At 44.6% G+C, this 12,834-nt stretch overlaps 1 protein-coding gene across 1 annotated transcript; it reads left to right on the top strand.

Moving 5' to 3' along the window:
- The first annotated feature begins 368 nt into the window (after positions 1 to 368).
- LOC148032930 (protein PHOSPHATE-INDUCED 1-like) lies at positions 369 to 1,810 on the top strand. Its single transcript, XM_087684208.1, has one exon. The coding sequence runs from the start codon at positions 545 to 547 to the stop codon at positions 1,643 to 1,645; it is 1,101 nt and encodes a 366-aa protein (XP_087540334.1). The 5' UTR covers positions 369 to 544; the 3' UTR covers positions 1,646 to 1,810.
- Positions 1,811 to 12,834: the final 11,024 nt, after the last annotated feature.

The raw sequence follows: 12,834 nt of genomic DNA, 5'->3' as shown, positions 1-12,834 counted from the left end.
GGCAGGGGTAAACTAGTGCAGAGTTGACAAAACGGACTCTTGGTATCGGGAGAAGTGTGGATCTCGGATCCTGTGACGGACGATTTGAAATTTGACAAACCACGGTCCACGATATGCATGGTAGCTGGGTAGCCAAATATATATTGACAACCACGGGCGTTGTGCCGGCGACCGGCCAGCAGCCTACCTGGACACTGGCTGGCTTGTCCTCGACAGGTGAAGTAGAGGAAGCTTCCTTGTCACTAGCAAACTGCTCGAGCTCACGAGCAACGTTACCATCATGAATCCAATCGTCCATGCCTTCATTCCGTCATATATATATATATATACACGCGACGCAGCATCGTATCGATCCAAGAAAGAATCAAGCGAGTCGCCAGCTGATGCTATCAACTAGTTATACACTTTCACTTCTCCCTTAGCTACAGAAGCTCTGATCCCAGCCAGCCAGCCAGCACTACTGCACAGCATATCCATAAATATAAACGCTATTCTAATCCGTCATAACTGCTTTGCATACAATACTTCTGTTAGCCGCCCGTATATGGCTAATATAGTGCACAGGAATTGCAATGGCCGATGCTTGCACCGCCAAATAGTAGCAGAGCTTCTGCTCGTACAATTACTTCAGCTAGCAGCTGGGACGCCAGCAGCAGCGGCCATGAGCGTGGGTGTCGTGGGCGTGGTGAGAACGTCAGCCGCTCATATATTGACTGCTAGCGGTGATTCAGCTGCTGCTGCTTCCGCCCGAACGCTGGTGCAGGTGCCCACGCCTGCCCCCGTGCTGTCTTACCACAACGGGCCCCTCCTTACTCGACCTCTGCGCCTCCACCTCCTATGGTATGGCTCCTTCTCGGCCACGCAGGAAGCCATCGTCACGGACTTCGTACTGTCTCTGCGGATGAAGAGCGTGTCCAAGGGTTCTCCGGCGCCAGCGGTGTCTCGCTGGTGGAAGACCACCCGGACCTATAAAGACGCCTCCAAGACCGGCGTCGCGGCCAGCATCCGGCTGGGCAAGCGCTTGCAGGACTCCAGCTACTCGATGGGGAAGAATCTGACCAAGGCGGGCGTGGCCACGCTTCTAGCCCGAGCGTTAGCGGCAGGGAGTCTGCCGACTGCAGCGGCGGGCGCCATCTACGTGGTCCTGACGGCGGACGACGTTCTGGTGGAGGACTTCTGCATGAACACGTGCGGCTTCCACAGCAGCAGCAGCGGGGCCAGTACAGCTACTATCACCGATGATGTCCCCTTCTTGTGGGTGGGTAACCCAGGCAAGCAGTGCCCGGGCCTGTGCGCCTGGCCGTACGCCGTCCCCCAGTACGGGCCGCCAAACCCTCTCTTGGTGCCGCCCAACGGCGACGTCGGCATGGAGGGCCTGGTCATCAACCTGGCGGCATTGCTGGCAGGCACCGCCACCAACCCCTTCCGCACGGGCTACTTCGAAGGGGACTCGTCTGACCCATCCGAGGCTGTGACGGCCTGCTCCGGTATCTTTGCCAGCGGTCACTACCCGGGCTACCCCGGCAACCTGCGCGTGGACGAGGCCACCGGCGCCAGCTACAACGCCCTCGGCCTCAACGGCCGGAGGTTCCTCTTGCCCGCCATGTGGAGCCCTGCCACGCGCTCCTGCTTCACACTGCTGTAGCTTCTTTCTGGGATAGGCGGCGCCGCCGCCGTTCCGATTGTATATACATACGTGCCTTGACGTCAATTTACAGTGGTCGAGAGAAGCGGCACAAGGCGCGCGCACACACACGCCCGCCAGCTGTTTGTAATTTTTCTGCAGTCCCCTGTAAATGATTCGTCTCAAGTTTTATGTCAGTGACGTTCGTAACCTATAAGCGTTGACTTGGACGTCTTCCCTGGGCCTAGGTCGTAAAACGATGGGATCAATGTTCGTATCCTTACTCGATGCCTAGCGATTGGCACATTCCTATCGACCGGGACTTGTCTTCTCCATCTTTATTCACTCTTTGACTTAGGACAAACGGAGCTTTACTCATTTCGCTCCCTGCTTCATAGGCGCTTAGTAACGCATGGATTGAACGAAGATTTGAAATAGGTGCGTCTAATTCCTCCCCGTGCACAGAGTCTTCTTTTGTCCTCTTGGTAATGAGCGCAGGCACGTTATATTAAGAAAGCACATATCTTCTACAAACGAAACCAAAAGAAAAAAGCACACTCTTAGTGAGTTTTGCAACCTTCGTTAAACTATGCACGTCCGATTCCATTGTTCTTTTAGTAAGCTTGACTAGGCAAAGGATTTCCTTAACAACTTTACTAAAATAGTTTCTAGGCTTGGCCACCCTTAAGAGGTTTTGTTTTTAATAGCATCGCTTTGCTCCTTAGCTTCCAGATTAGTTGTAGATCTAGAAATGCTAGTTTGAGGACATTCCAAATCAAAAAAATTTAAATGTTTCCATAAAGAGAACTATCCCTAATCGAGTGCTTTACAAGTGTAATGCCAAGACCCTGTTCAATTTTAAATTAGCAATGCCAAGTCCCTGTTCAATTTTAGGAGCAATAACAAGGTTGTAGCCAAAAGATTGCCAACCATCATCATCACCCCTGGCCCCAAGAAATTGATTGAATAGTCCTTCAATCACATTATGCCACAAGCTCGTCTAAAACATAACACGATGAAGGATTTTGATTCCATGATACCAACCACCTCAAAGTGTTAATAAGATACGATATTAAGCCTAGACCATGATTAGCATTGTTACATTGAAAGAAGTAGAAACTAGAGCACAACCCCAAAGAACTAACACATGCAATGAACTGAATGTACAATATAAGCACACCACATCACAACTAAGCTCATAATTAAGAAATGGTTGATCTTCATATAGAATGAAACACTACAAGATATATGCCTTATACCGACGTTAAAAACAACGAAAATGTTAATAATAATTTTGTTCCCGTCGTCGCCAAAAGTGTCGTTATTGGCGACTTCATAGAACAGTCGATATTAGCATCGTTATCGGCGTTGCTATTTGCGTCGGTATCAGCGTCACATTTACGTTAGTATCGACGCAAATAATGACGCTTTGCGATGCTAATAACAACGCTAATAGCGACACATGCAGTAGATTTATGATGCTGATAGCGATGGTAATAGGAAAAAAAAAATTGTGATAGGCACTACAACAAAAAGGCTCCATAGACGCGTCTGTAGACGTAATATTTAAACTGTGTTAAAAAATGTCCGGCGCGTTTATTACTACGTCTACTACCGCGTTTGAAATTTCGCGTCTAAAAGCGCGCTTATAGTGAAACCTACACGCGTATATAGACGTGCCTATTGACGCGCTCCGTAAATATATAATCGTATTTATAAAAAAGTAGATATATTCATATTCTGCATCTATACACGCGTGCGATTGCGCGTCTAAAAAAGCGTGTACTCTGTAAATTTTTGACGATAATAGACGCGCATTTTTCCTACAATTTAGATGCGCTGATAGACGCGCAAAACAGAGGTATAAAAAAAAACAGAGAGCATGGGGCTTTGTAAGCCACATGCTCTCTAGTCTTTTTCCCCCCATCAACATCAAATTGTATGCTTAGGGAAAACAGAGAAAGATTATTTCGAAGATTTTTGTACTGAAAACAGAATAATGTATGTAGAACGCGAAATTTCATATATATAGATGAAACGTTTTTACATGATGAGTTCTAGTGCTTGTGACCTCAAGCATGGTCATGGTCGCAAGCACTAGCTGAGAGTAATACATATAAAAAATGAAAACTACAAGCCAAGGGGAGGCATGTATGCATGGGGCTCCTCTACATCTCCTTAGAAGAGGCATCATCGTCACTACTACCACCGCTGCCTGTGCCGCTGCCGCTACCACCATTGCTACCGCTAGTCCCCCCTTCGCTATCCTCAACTGCATCAGGGTTCGCCTACACAAAGGATTAAGGTATATAAATACCGTTACAAACAATAAATTAGAGTTACCTATACTTTTCATGTAAAAAATAAAACATACCTCTTCTAGTTGTGGAATCCTCATGGCACGATTATATTGCTCCTCCGTGATGAGTCCCTCATAGAAATGCTGCCAAGTGGACGCCCGGTATGACCTCGATGGTAGGCTACCTATCTAGAAGTAGGCATCCTACCAACGATATGATACTACAAAACAATTTGAACATACAACGTATTAGAACACACTACATAATGAATTGAAACAAATTACAAAAATTAATTTTAAAAAAGAAATCAAATAATACTTACAAACTTAACCTCCCATGACTCTCTGCCACCCGATCCATAATGCGACGATCCCATGGTTGCCATCTGGATACGTCGCGCCTCTACATAATGGCAACTTGTCCTTTTCTCTGCTGCTCTCTTCTTGGCCTCTTTCCACTCCCTGTGGTGACAATTGGGTGGTTGGCTATATCCAGGGCGCCCCTGCTCTTGTCTCCGCAGTGACTCCTTGGTGCGCATCATAAGGTGAGACCTCTTATTATGAAGCACGTCTCTCACCTTTGACCGTCCCCAATCATCTGAGAATCGTGAATTCTCGGGATTAGTGTACCTTCTATGTATTGTCCGCAGCATCTCTTGCCACAAACCATTTTTTTTGTGCTTGAAGAGAATCATGCAATCTTTGTATGTGGCATGCACGACACTCCTTAAGTAGGCTATCACTTCCCTCCCCTCAGGGTTATGCAAGATACCACAAACATCAGCGAGACAGAGTAGTACATTTGTGGAGGCTCACCTCTCTCATTTCCCAGTGAGGGTGATCGAGAGCCACCTCCTAGGCAACCCCCACAAAGCCCTCGACCTCCTCGTCCTCCCGCATGACTCTCCCTCCTCCCTCAACGGGCACTACCCTCTACCTCACTCGATGCACGTGCTTCAGCCGATCCATGTACTTCAGCTAATCCCTGTGCATCAACTGATCTGCGTGTATGCATAGTGCGTGGAGTACCTGTTAGTAGAGGTGTACCAAGGTTTGGTGTGCCAAGGTTTGGTGTTTGTGCGGCAGTGCTAGGCAAAGATGTGATAGGTGTCCCAGACATGACACTGAAAACCTCCTCTGCAGTGGAAGGGCGACCAAGATAATTTGTCATCTCCCCCATGAATTGCTCCTTGTTTGGAAAACCTCCAAAAAAGCTACTAACACCTCTAGAAAACTCTGCTAAGGTATTGTTCATGCGTTCCAACTCAGGATCAGTGTGTGCTAGAAGATCCAGGATTCCACATCTACACAAGCAAAAATCCATTACTACCCTGTGCAGATAAAACATATTACATGCTGCGTCTATATCTGCATCTCTGTGTGTGTCTGTCAGCACGTCTATTTCCGTGTCTATACTTGCGCTTACACTGTCATCTAGACACGTACAGTCGAACCATATTTTGCAAACTGTTGTAAAAAATGCACAAAAAAACCTCCATAGATGACAATCTATAGCATGTAAAGAAAGAGAGAGAGAAAAACAGACAGAGAAAGCAAACAAGATTGAGAGAGAGAAGAAGAACTCACCTTCTTTGCTTGTTCTGACGGGTGGCGGCTAGGTTGCAAGCTCCTTGTCCTCCTTCTCCCTTCCCTTGGTAAGTTGCTTGAATCGTCTTTTCTTCCTTGCTGTTTGGCTCTTGTTCTTTACTCTTTGGCTCTTCATTCCTCCTGCCCTCTTTTTACTCTTATTTCCTTCCCTCATTGTCTTCATGAAGTGATAGATAGACATGATTAGTGATGTCGAGCTCGAACTGCAGAAAACGCGTAAAAAATGTAGGAAAGCACTGGTTTGAAAAGAAAGCCACAACTTTTTTTATATTTGCATAGTGTGTCTGTAAGCGCGTGTAATTGCGTGTGTATATGCGTAGATAAGACATATTACACGCGCTGATAGATGCGCAGTTACAATTAAACTGATTAGATACTAGCTTTTGGTTGTTTTTGGATCAACATGACATGACTTTCTTAGTCTGTCAATATCAAAATGTTTGCCTCCATGTTGTAAGTATCAATGAATTTAGGGAATATGACATATATACCAAATGAAATCATATATGTCCTTATGATTCAGGTGTAATTATGTCGTCATCTTCTACTAGTATGGGACATGCTGAGTCAAGAAACAGTACATCCTCCAGTGAGGATGAGACATTGCGTCTTCACAATCGAGACGCTTGGCTACGACGGAAAATCAAATGTATGTGTGATCGTTGTCGAGGATGTTTTTTTCGAGCACGTCGAATCATAATGTCACACCTCAGCATGTACAGAGAGTGGAACCTAGAAAAAGACCCAGTAATTTTTATTGCTTTATTTGCACAAATATTATTGGTCTATGTTGTGTCTTCACCATTAAACAAAACCTCCTTTTTTTAATTGAGTAGGATGCGGTATAACATCCTCAAATGGTCCCTCCAGGGCATAGAGGTTGCGAAGCGTCGACGCGAGGAGGCAGAGTCCTCAAGAAGAGTAGAGACTGATGACGACGATAGCAACCCTCTTCAAATGCCCCATAAAGTTTTGGAGGAAGAGATTTTGGACAACATGGTGCACGATTTATTTTCCCATGAGGTTCGGGGGGAGGGCAACACTAGAGAGACAGATGACCCGCTACACATAGCGTCGAAAACTCCATTGTATGAAGGTTGCACCTACTCCGTTCTACGTGCATCTCTCGAGATAGTGAACTTACAAACCATTTATGGATGGAGTAATGCTAGCTTGAATGCATTATTGAAGTATGTATCATTTGATATTAATTCATAAATGCTTCTAGACAATATTTGTAACGCGTCCACTTGTACCTTCAGGACACGTCTCAGCAATCCATTGGAAAGGTGTCTAGAAAGCTCCGCCTGGCACTCCCATGGAATGTTACGGGATTTGCGATCTAGGGCTTTCCGCGTCTGCCACATAGCGAAAGTATTCCAGCCGTTCCCACTTAGGATCGACCTGAATTAGAGTTTTCCTTATTGGTCATTTCCTAATGGCAACTAGCGTCGGACCCAAGCGAACTACTTTACGTAGAAACGCCAGGTCCGAAGCGAATTCACGCTGCACTTGGTTCAAGGAGAATGGAAAATGAGAGGGATGCACAGCTCAACCTCTCTGCCATAAGGCATAGTCCCATTCCGTTCCCCTAAAACAGCGTAAATTGGGTTCAGTCATAACTCTAGGTCAACGCTTTTGTTGTTCATGTTCTTTGATGATCTTCCCGTTGTCCATCGTGATTTGAGAAGAGTTCCCGGCCAATCGGGACCACCCATCCGTAGGATGGTGTCGTACTGCTGCGCATCCGAGGTGTGAAATCCACCCAAAAGTTGTGTGTGTGGGATTTGATACTTTATACATACTTAGTCGTTATGTTTGCATTTTTATTCTGCGTGGGTAATATAGTGAAGAGGGGTTTTGCTAGAGGAACTTATCCGTAATGCTTTGGTTGACATGTACGCTAAATGTGACATGCTTGTAGAAGAACAAGGAGTTTTTGATAGATTGGTAACTTGAGATGCAGTCTCATGGGCTACACTTATTTCAGGATATGTAGAATGTGGGCTTCGTAGACAAGTGCTGAACTGTTTGGAACAGATGCAAGTGGAAGGTCTGACTGTGGAAGCTGTCATGTTTGTCAAGGGGTTAAGGCTTCTGGTGCCAATGGAACCTTAGAAATAGGAGAAGTCTTGCATGCTGAAGCAACCAAAAGAGGTGGAGTAAAGTGATGGATAATTCGAAGTTTCATTGTCTTCTACTCTCCAAGTACTCAATTTCATTGAAGAAAATCGCATTGGATGGTGACAAAATTGTTTGCACCAAAGTACTCGAGGTTCCAAGGTAAAGCAGTCTTGGCTTAGACTTGTGATGTGGGTTAGAGCATCAAGATGAAGGCTTGTATGCTTTTCTAGAGGCCGCTTTTCTAGAGCCTATTGTGAAGGATTGAATGCCTGGGGAAGAGGCTTAGTTGAGAAGAGCAGAGCAGAAAGCAGAGGAATCGCAAGTGGAGAGGATACGAATCAAAAAGGATTTTCTTGGATAAGAGGATCCTACGTAGTTGAGGTGTGGAGCTGGAGGAGACAAAAATTCTCAGTCAAGTGGAGAGCTTACGATGTGTGCTTCGGGCTTACATGAAAGGGAACCTGCTTTGATTCTTGTTGAAGAAAGACGATCTCAGGAAGCTCTACGGAAGAGAAAGGGGAGATTTTTCGACAATTAGAGGGACTCTGCAACTTCGAAGGGGAGTTCAAGACATAGGGAAAGAATAAGCGATGATGGATGAAAGGATGACATAGAGAAGGACGGGGAGCTCTACTGAAGGAAAAGGAAGATTTTTTTCACCAATCAGAGGGCTACATAATAGGGGGGAAAGTTGTCAGGACAGAGAGAAGGGGGCGTAGTACATTGCAAAGCAGTTGGAGTCGATGACAAAGACTCTATGACAATCAGAGGAAGTTGCAGCAACTGATGGAATGAAGCATTGGCGAGCTCTTTTGAAGACAAAGGAAGTCATCGATGAGCTCTGATCTGTAGAAAATAACAAAATCAACATGTCATGTCAGAAGATCACGCTGACGATAATGAAGAAAGGAAGCTGAGGAACGAATGAAGAAGAAGAACGGTGAGCTCGATGAAGACAACCCTGCTGCAATAACAAAGGAATTGTACTCTGAAGACCTGTTGATTATCATGCCGAAGATGAGGAGGAGGACACCTGAAGCTCCCATGAACGTGCTTAAAAAGACCATTCTACCCTTCATTGATGTTGCACTTCTGAAATACTGTGGCTGTCGTTCGATGATGTTTCCTGCATTCATTTCGGTTCAAAGAACCTCAACATCACTGGAAATCTACCTTGACAAGATGAGCACGCAGTCACAAAGCTAGAAGAAACATGCTGTTTTGCCCTTTTGGAATCATGAACCGATCTCTGTTGTTTGTCCGACAAGATCTGTGACGCTTCTCCAACCAGCTTAATAGCGGACTCTGCTCTTGAAAATTTATTCTTGTCTGGATGAAGAAGAAGAGCCAACCTTCTATACTATTTTTTTGACAAGGATGTCATCAGCCCTATGCCATACCAATCAACCTTGGTTCCATTGATCTTTCATCTTGAAAAAGAACAGTTCACTCATGACTTGAGGGTACATTGAATGAAGTTTGAATGTGCTTGATTGATCTTTCATCTTGAAATTTATCAAGGTCTTCTGTAGACACGACTTTGCTTTCGAAAACCCTTCGACATCTTTGGTGAACCCGACGTGAAAGTGTCGCATAAATTTCAGGATGGGAGATACTTCAGCATCCATTTCAGCCTCTTCTACGATTCCTGCTGTGTCATCTACTTCAGCTCCATCATTGACTGCTGCTTCAAGTACTTCAACGGATGATCTAAAGCAAATTTTACAGAATATGTCTATGTATATGCAGCTTCAAAATCAGTAGACACAATTGTATATGCAGCAGCAGCAGCAATTGCATCAACAACAATTGTCTCAGCAAAGGCAACTATATTCGGAGCAGGAAAATGCAATCAGCGCGACTAAGGCGATTGAAGTAGTTGAGAATGAGAAGAAGCTATTTGATGGCCATAATGTTTCAGAATATTTGAAGACATATGAGAACAAGATGGGATTTTTTGGAGTACCAGCTGGACTTATGAGTAAGTATTTCCTTCGTCTTGGCACACCCGCCTTGAGGGCAAAAGTGACTGATCTTTTTATTCAAAATTCGCATTGGCAAGATTTTAAGAAGGCCCTAAAAGAAGAGTATTTCCTTGAGGACTTTGGGATGGCTACACGATGGTCATTCCGAGAGTGGGTCTACATGCCAAACAAAGGTTTAGCTGCTTCAGAGTTGATTCGAGAATTTGAAGAGAGGTATAGTGACCTTGATGCCATTGAACAAAGAGCATTGGATGTTGAGAAAGTTGAGCTTTTCTTGCAAGCTACAGATCCTGCTCTTCAGGAAGAATTAGGAGAGCTTCTTGAGGATCGCACGAAGCCTATGGGTCTTAAAACGGATTGGCAAGATGCCCAGGATGCAGTCTCGACTTTGACCAAGAGGAGGATATGGAAGACCCGCCTATAGAATGGATCTATGACACCGACGCCGTCTTCTGCTCCTATGCCTGCTTCTATCCCTGTTATTTCTTCTCTTCCTCAGCCAGTTTCTTGGCCTATGCCAGTGCCTATTGTTTCTACTCCTCCTATTCCTCCTGTTCCAAGACCGATGCCGGCTCCTTCTGCTCCAAAACCATCCGCTCCATCGGTGCCTTCCTCTCTTGATGACATAATCAAAGGCATAATGGATTTGACTGGAGTCAGTTAAAGCAAAATTGGTGGAAATTTTGAAAGAGCAGTTTTCTTCGACTGCGCCTACTATTTCTTCTAGTGCTCCTACTGCGCCTAGGAGTGCTCCTAGTGCACCTAGGAGAGATCAAAGATGTATTTGGTGTGATAGTACGGACCATTAGCATTGCAGGGATTGTGAATCTTTTCAGGATGCAAGGAGGAAGAATTTGGTATTTTGGGGACAAGATGGTAAGATTTGGTTGACTAAAACAAGAGCTCCGCTTGCTACCAATTTTGGAAAAGGCAGAATAAAGAAATTAGTGGATGACATGGCTGCGCGTACTTCTTATGTGGCAGCTAGAGGAGATGCTTCTGCATATGGAGTCCAGATTGAGAAAGGATCACAGAATCAGTCAGCATTATGGACTTATGCTATGGAGACGGCAAACAAGGGAAAAATTCAGCAAACTGTTTTGACTAGTACAGGCTCTAGCATTAGATCTGAGACAAGTTGGGATTCGCTTGTTGACAGGTACACTATTTATGCCTACTTGTCTAAGTCTCAAGGAGCGGATGTACTTGTTGAGGAGAAGCGCAAGAGGGATGAAGAAAATCCAAGTGCAGCTAAAAAGACTAGAGGGGGGTGAGTTTGTTACTCCACCTACTGTAGGACCGTCTTTGAGACCAGGGCCAAAACGACAGATGGAAGATGCTCAAAAAAACGAAAAGAGGCAAGAGCCTAGAGAGAGAAAGCAGGCAGGGTTTAGATTGATGTCCGATATTGAGACATCTACAGACATGAAGAAAATCTTTAATGACAAGATACTTGGCAATGAGGTGACTTTTACTATTTCTGAGGTTTTGGGCATCTTGAAAAGAGAGTTTCAAGATCAGTTTCAAGAGGTTCTGAAGAGGAAAAGACATGCATTGCCTACTACTGATCCACAGGGAGTTTTGATTGGAGAGTTGAATGAGGATGAGGATGAGATTATGGTTGAGAATGCTTCTGTTTTTCCACAGATAGAGAAGAGGGTTCAGTCTATGCATTATGCTGAAACTGATGAGTCTGTCTTGATACCGCGTAGTCACTTTTTGCGGAGTCATTGGGCTAGGGCAACTACAGAAACGATGGTAAAAATTGGAGAAAAATAGGTGCCTTATGTTGCTTTGGTGGATCATGGATCAGAGATTAATCTCATAGTTCGTGGAGTTTATGAAAGTAATAGATGGCCTATGGATGTAGAGCATGGATGGCATATGAGAGCCGCCAACAACACTGCAGGTGATTTGTATGCTACCTGTCCCAATATCAGGGTTTCTATTGGAGATGTAGAGGAGGATTTCCATTTCTTTGTGTAGGATTCATGCTCTTATCCCATAATTCTTGGACAGCCATTCATCACAGAGATGCGTATGGAAACAAAAGTAATGGATGATGGATCTGCTTATGCACGGATTCGCAGTAAAGATGGCATGAGAGCAGTTCAGTTTATGACTGTGTGTGTGAACCATGTTAGAAACATGGATACTCTTAGAGATGCACCTTTGCCCACAGTGAGGGATTCGGGTTTTCATTAGGTACCGCTGTTTCGCGAGACGACGGTGGTACAGAGCAGAGGAGATTGGAGTTCTTGCCTCCTGGCAGCATCGTTTTCTCTTCCAGTTTTGTTGGGATTTCAGCAAACAGTTCGATGAGTTATCAGAAGACTTCTAAGTTGCCTAGAGCTGCCAGGCAGTACATATGCAGGAAGGAGAAAAATTTGAAAAATGCAGGTATTTTAGAGGATGATGAGTATATAGATGGGATGTATGATAGTATGATTTGTGCAGATACGATGATAGAGATGGAAAATATGCTGAAAACTGATAAGCAGAGTTGTCACAGTAATGTATTAGTGCAATACCTGGACATGTTTCATGAAATTGCAGATTTTGTATCACAGATAGAGTCAGAGGCTGAGGTGACTCAGCAAAAAGTATTGAGTGCTGAAGAAATTCAGCAAACAGAGTTTCTAGCTAATTATGATCAGCTTACAAAGACACAGAGGGCTGAAAACTTTCAGCCAACAGAGTTTACTGCTAAAATATTTCAGCATCCAGAGTTTAGGGCTTTTCCTATGCAGTCCATAGAGCAGAGGGCTGAGGATATTCAACCCACTGGAGTGCAAAATTGCTAATTTACAGCAAGATTTGAGTAATGCAGAGGATCATAATGAAGCCAGGATTGACACGAAATACAAAACTGTGGATAAGAAGGTGAAGCCGGTAGCTGTACCGCTTCCACCTGACAGTGATCAGCAAATAGAGAGGGCTGCCAAACAGCCAATTTTGAGGAATCCAGAGCATATAGGCCATAAATTTTCAGCAGAAACTCTTGCTAAATTAAAAATTGGAAATTGTGATTTCTTGCTACCCACAGAGAAGCAATGCTTTCAGGAGATACTTGAGCGACATGGAAGGGGGTTTGCTTTTTTCCCGCATGAGATTGGATGTGTGAATCCATATATTGTTGCTCCTATGGTGATCTTTACTATTCCTCATATTCCATGGAACCTTCGGCCTATTCC

Source organism: Lygodium microphyllum, chromosome 8 (genome assembly GCF_053477565.2).
Source record: "Lygodium microphyllum isolate KBCC chromosome 8, Lygodium_microphyllum_v1.1.10, whole genome shotgun sequence".
In the NCBI taxonomy this organism is placed as follows: Eukaryota; Viridiplantae; Streptophyta; class Polypodiopsida; order Schizaeales; family Lygodiaceae; genus Lygodium; species Lygodium microphyllum.
The sequence above is the reverse complement of the archived record's forward strand: the minus strand, read 5'-3'. Positions and strand labels throughout refer to the sequence as shown.

Bases quoted from the DNA above. Each gene is read 5' to 3' on its own strand.
- LOC148032930 (XM_087684208.1), top strand. From the start codon at position 545: ATGGCTAATATAGTGCACAGGAATTGCAATGGCCGATGCTTGCACCGC.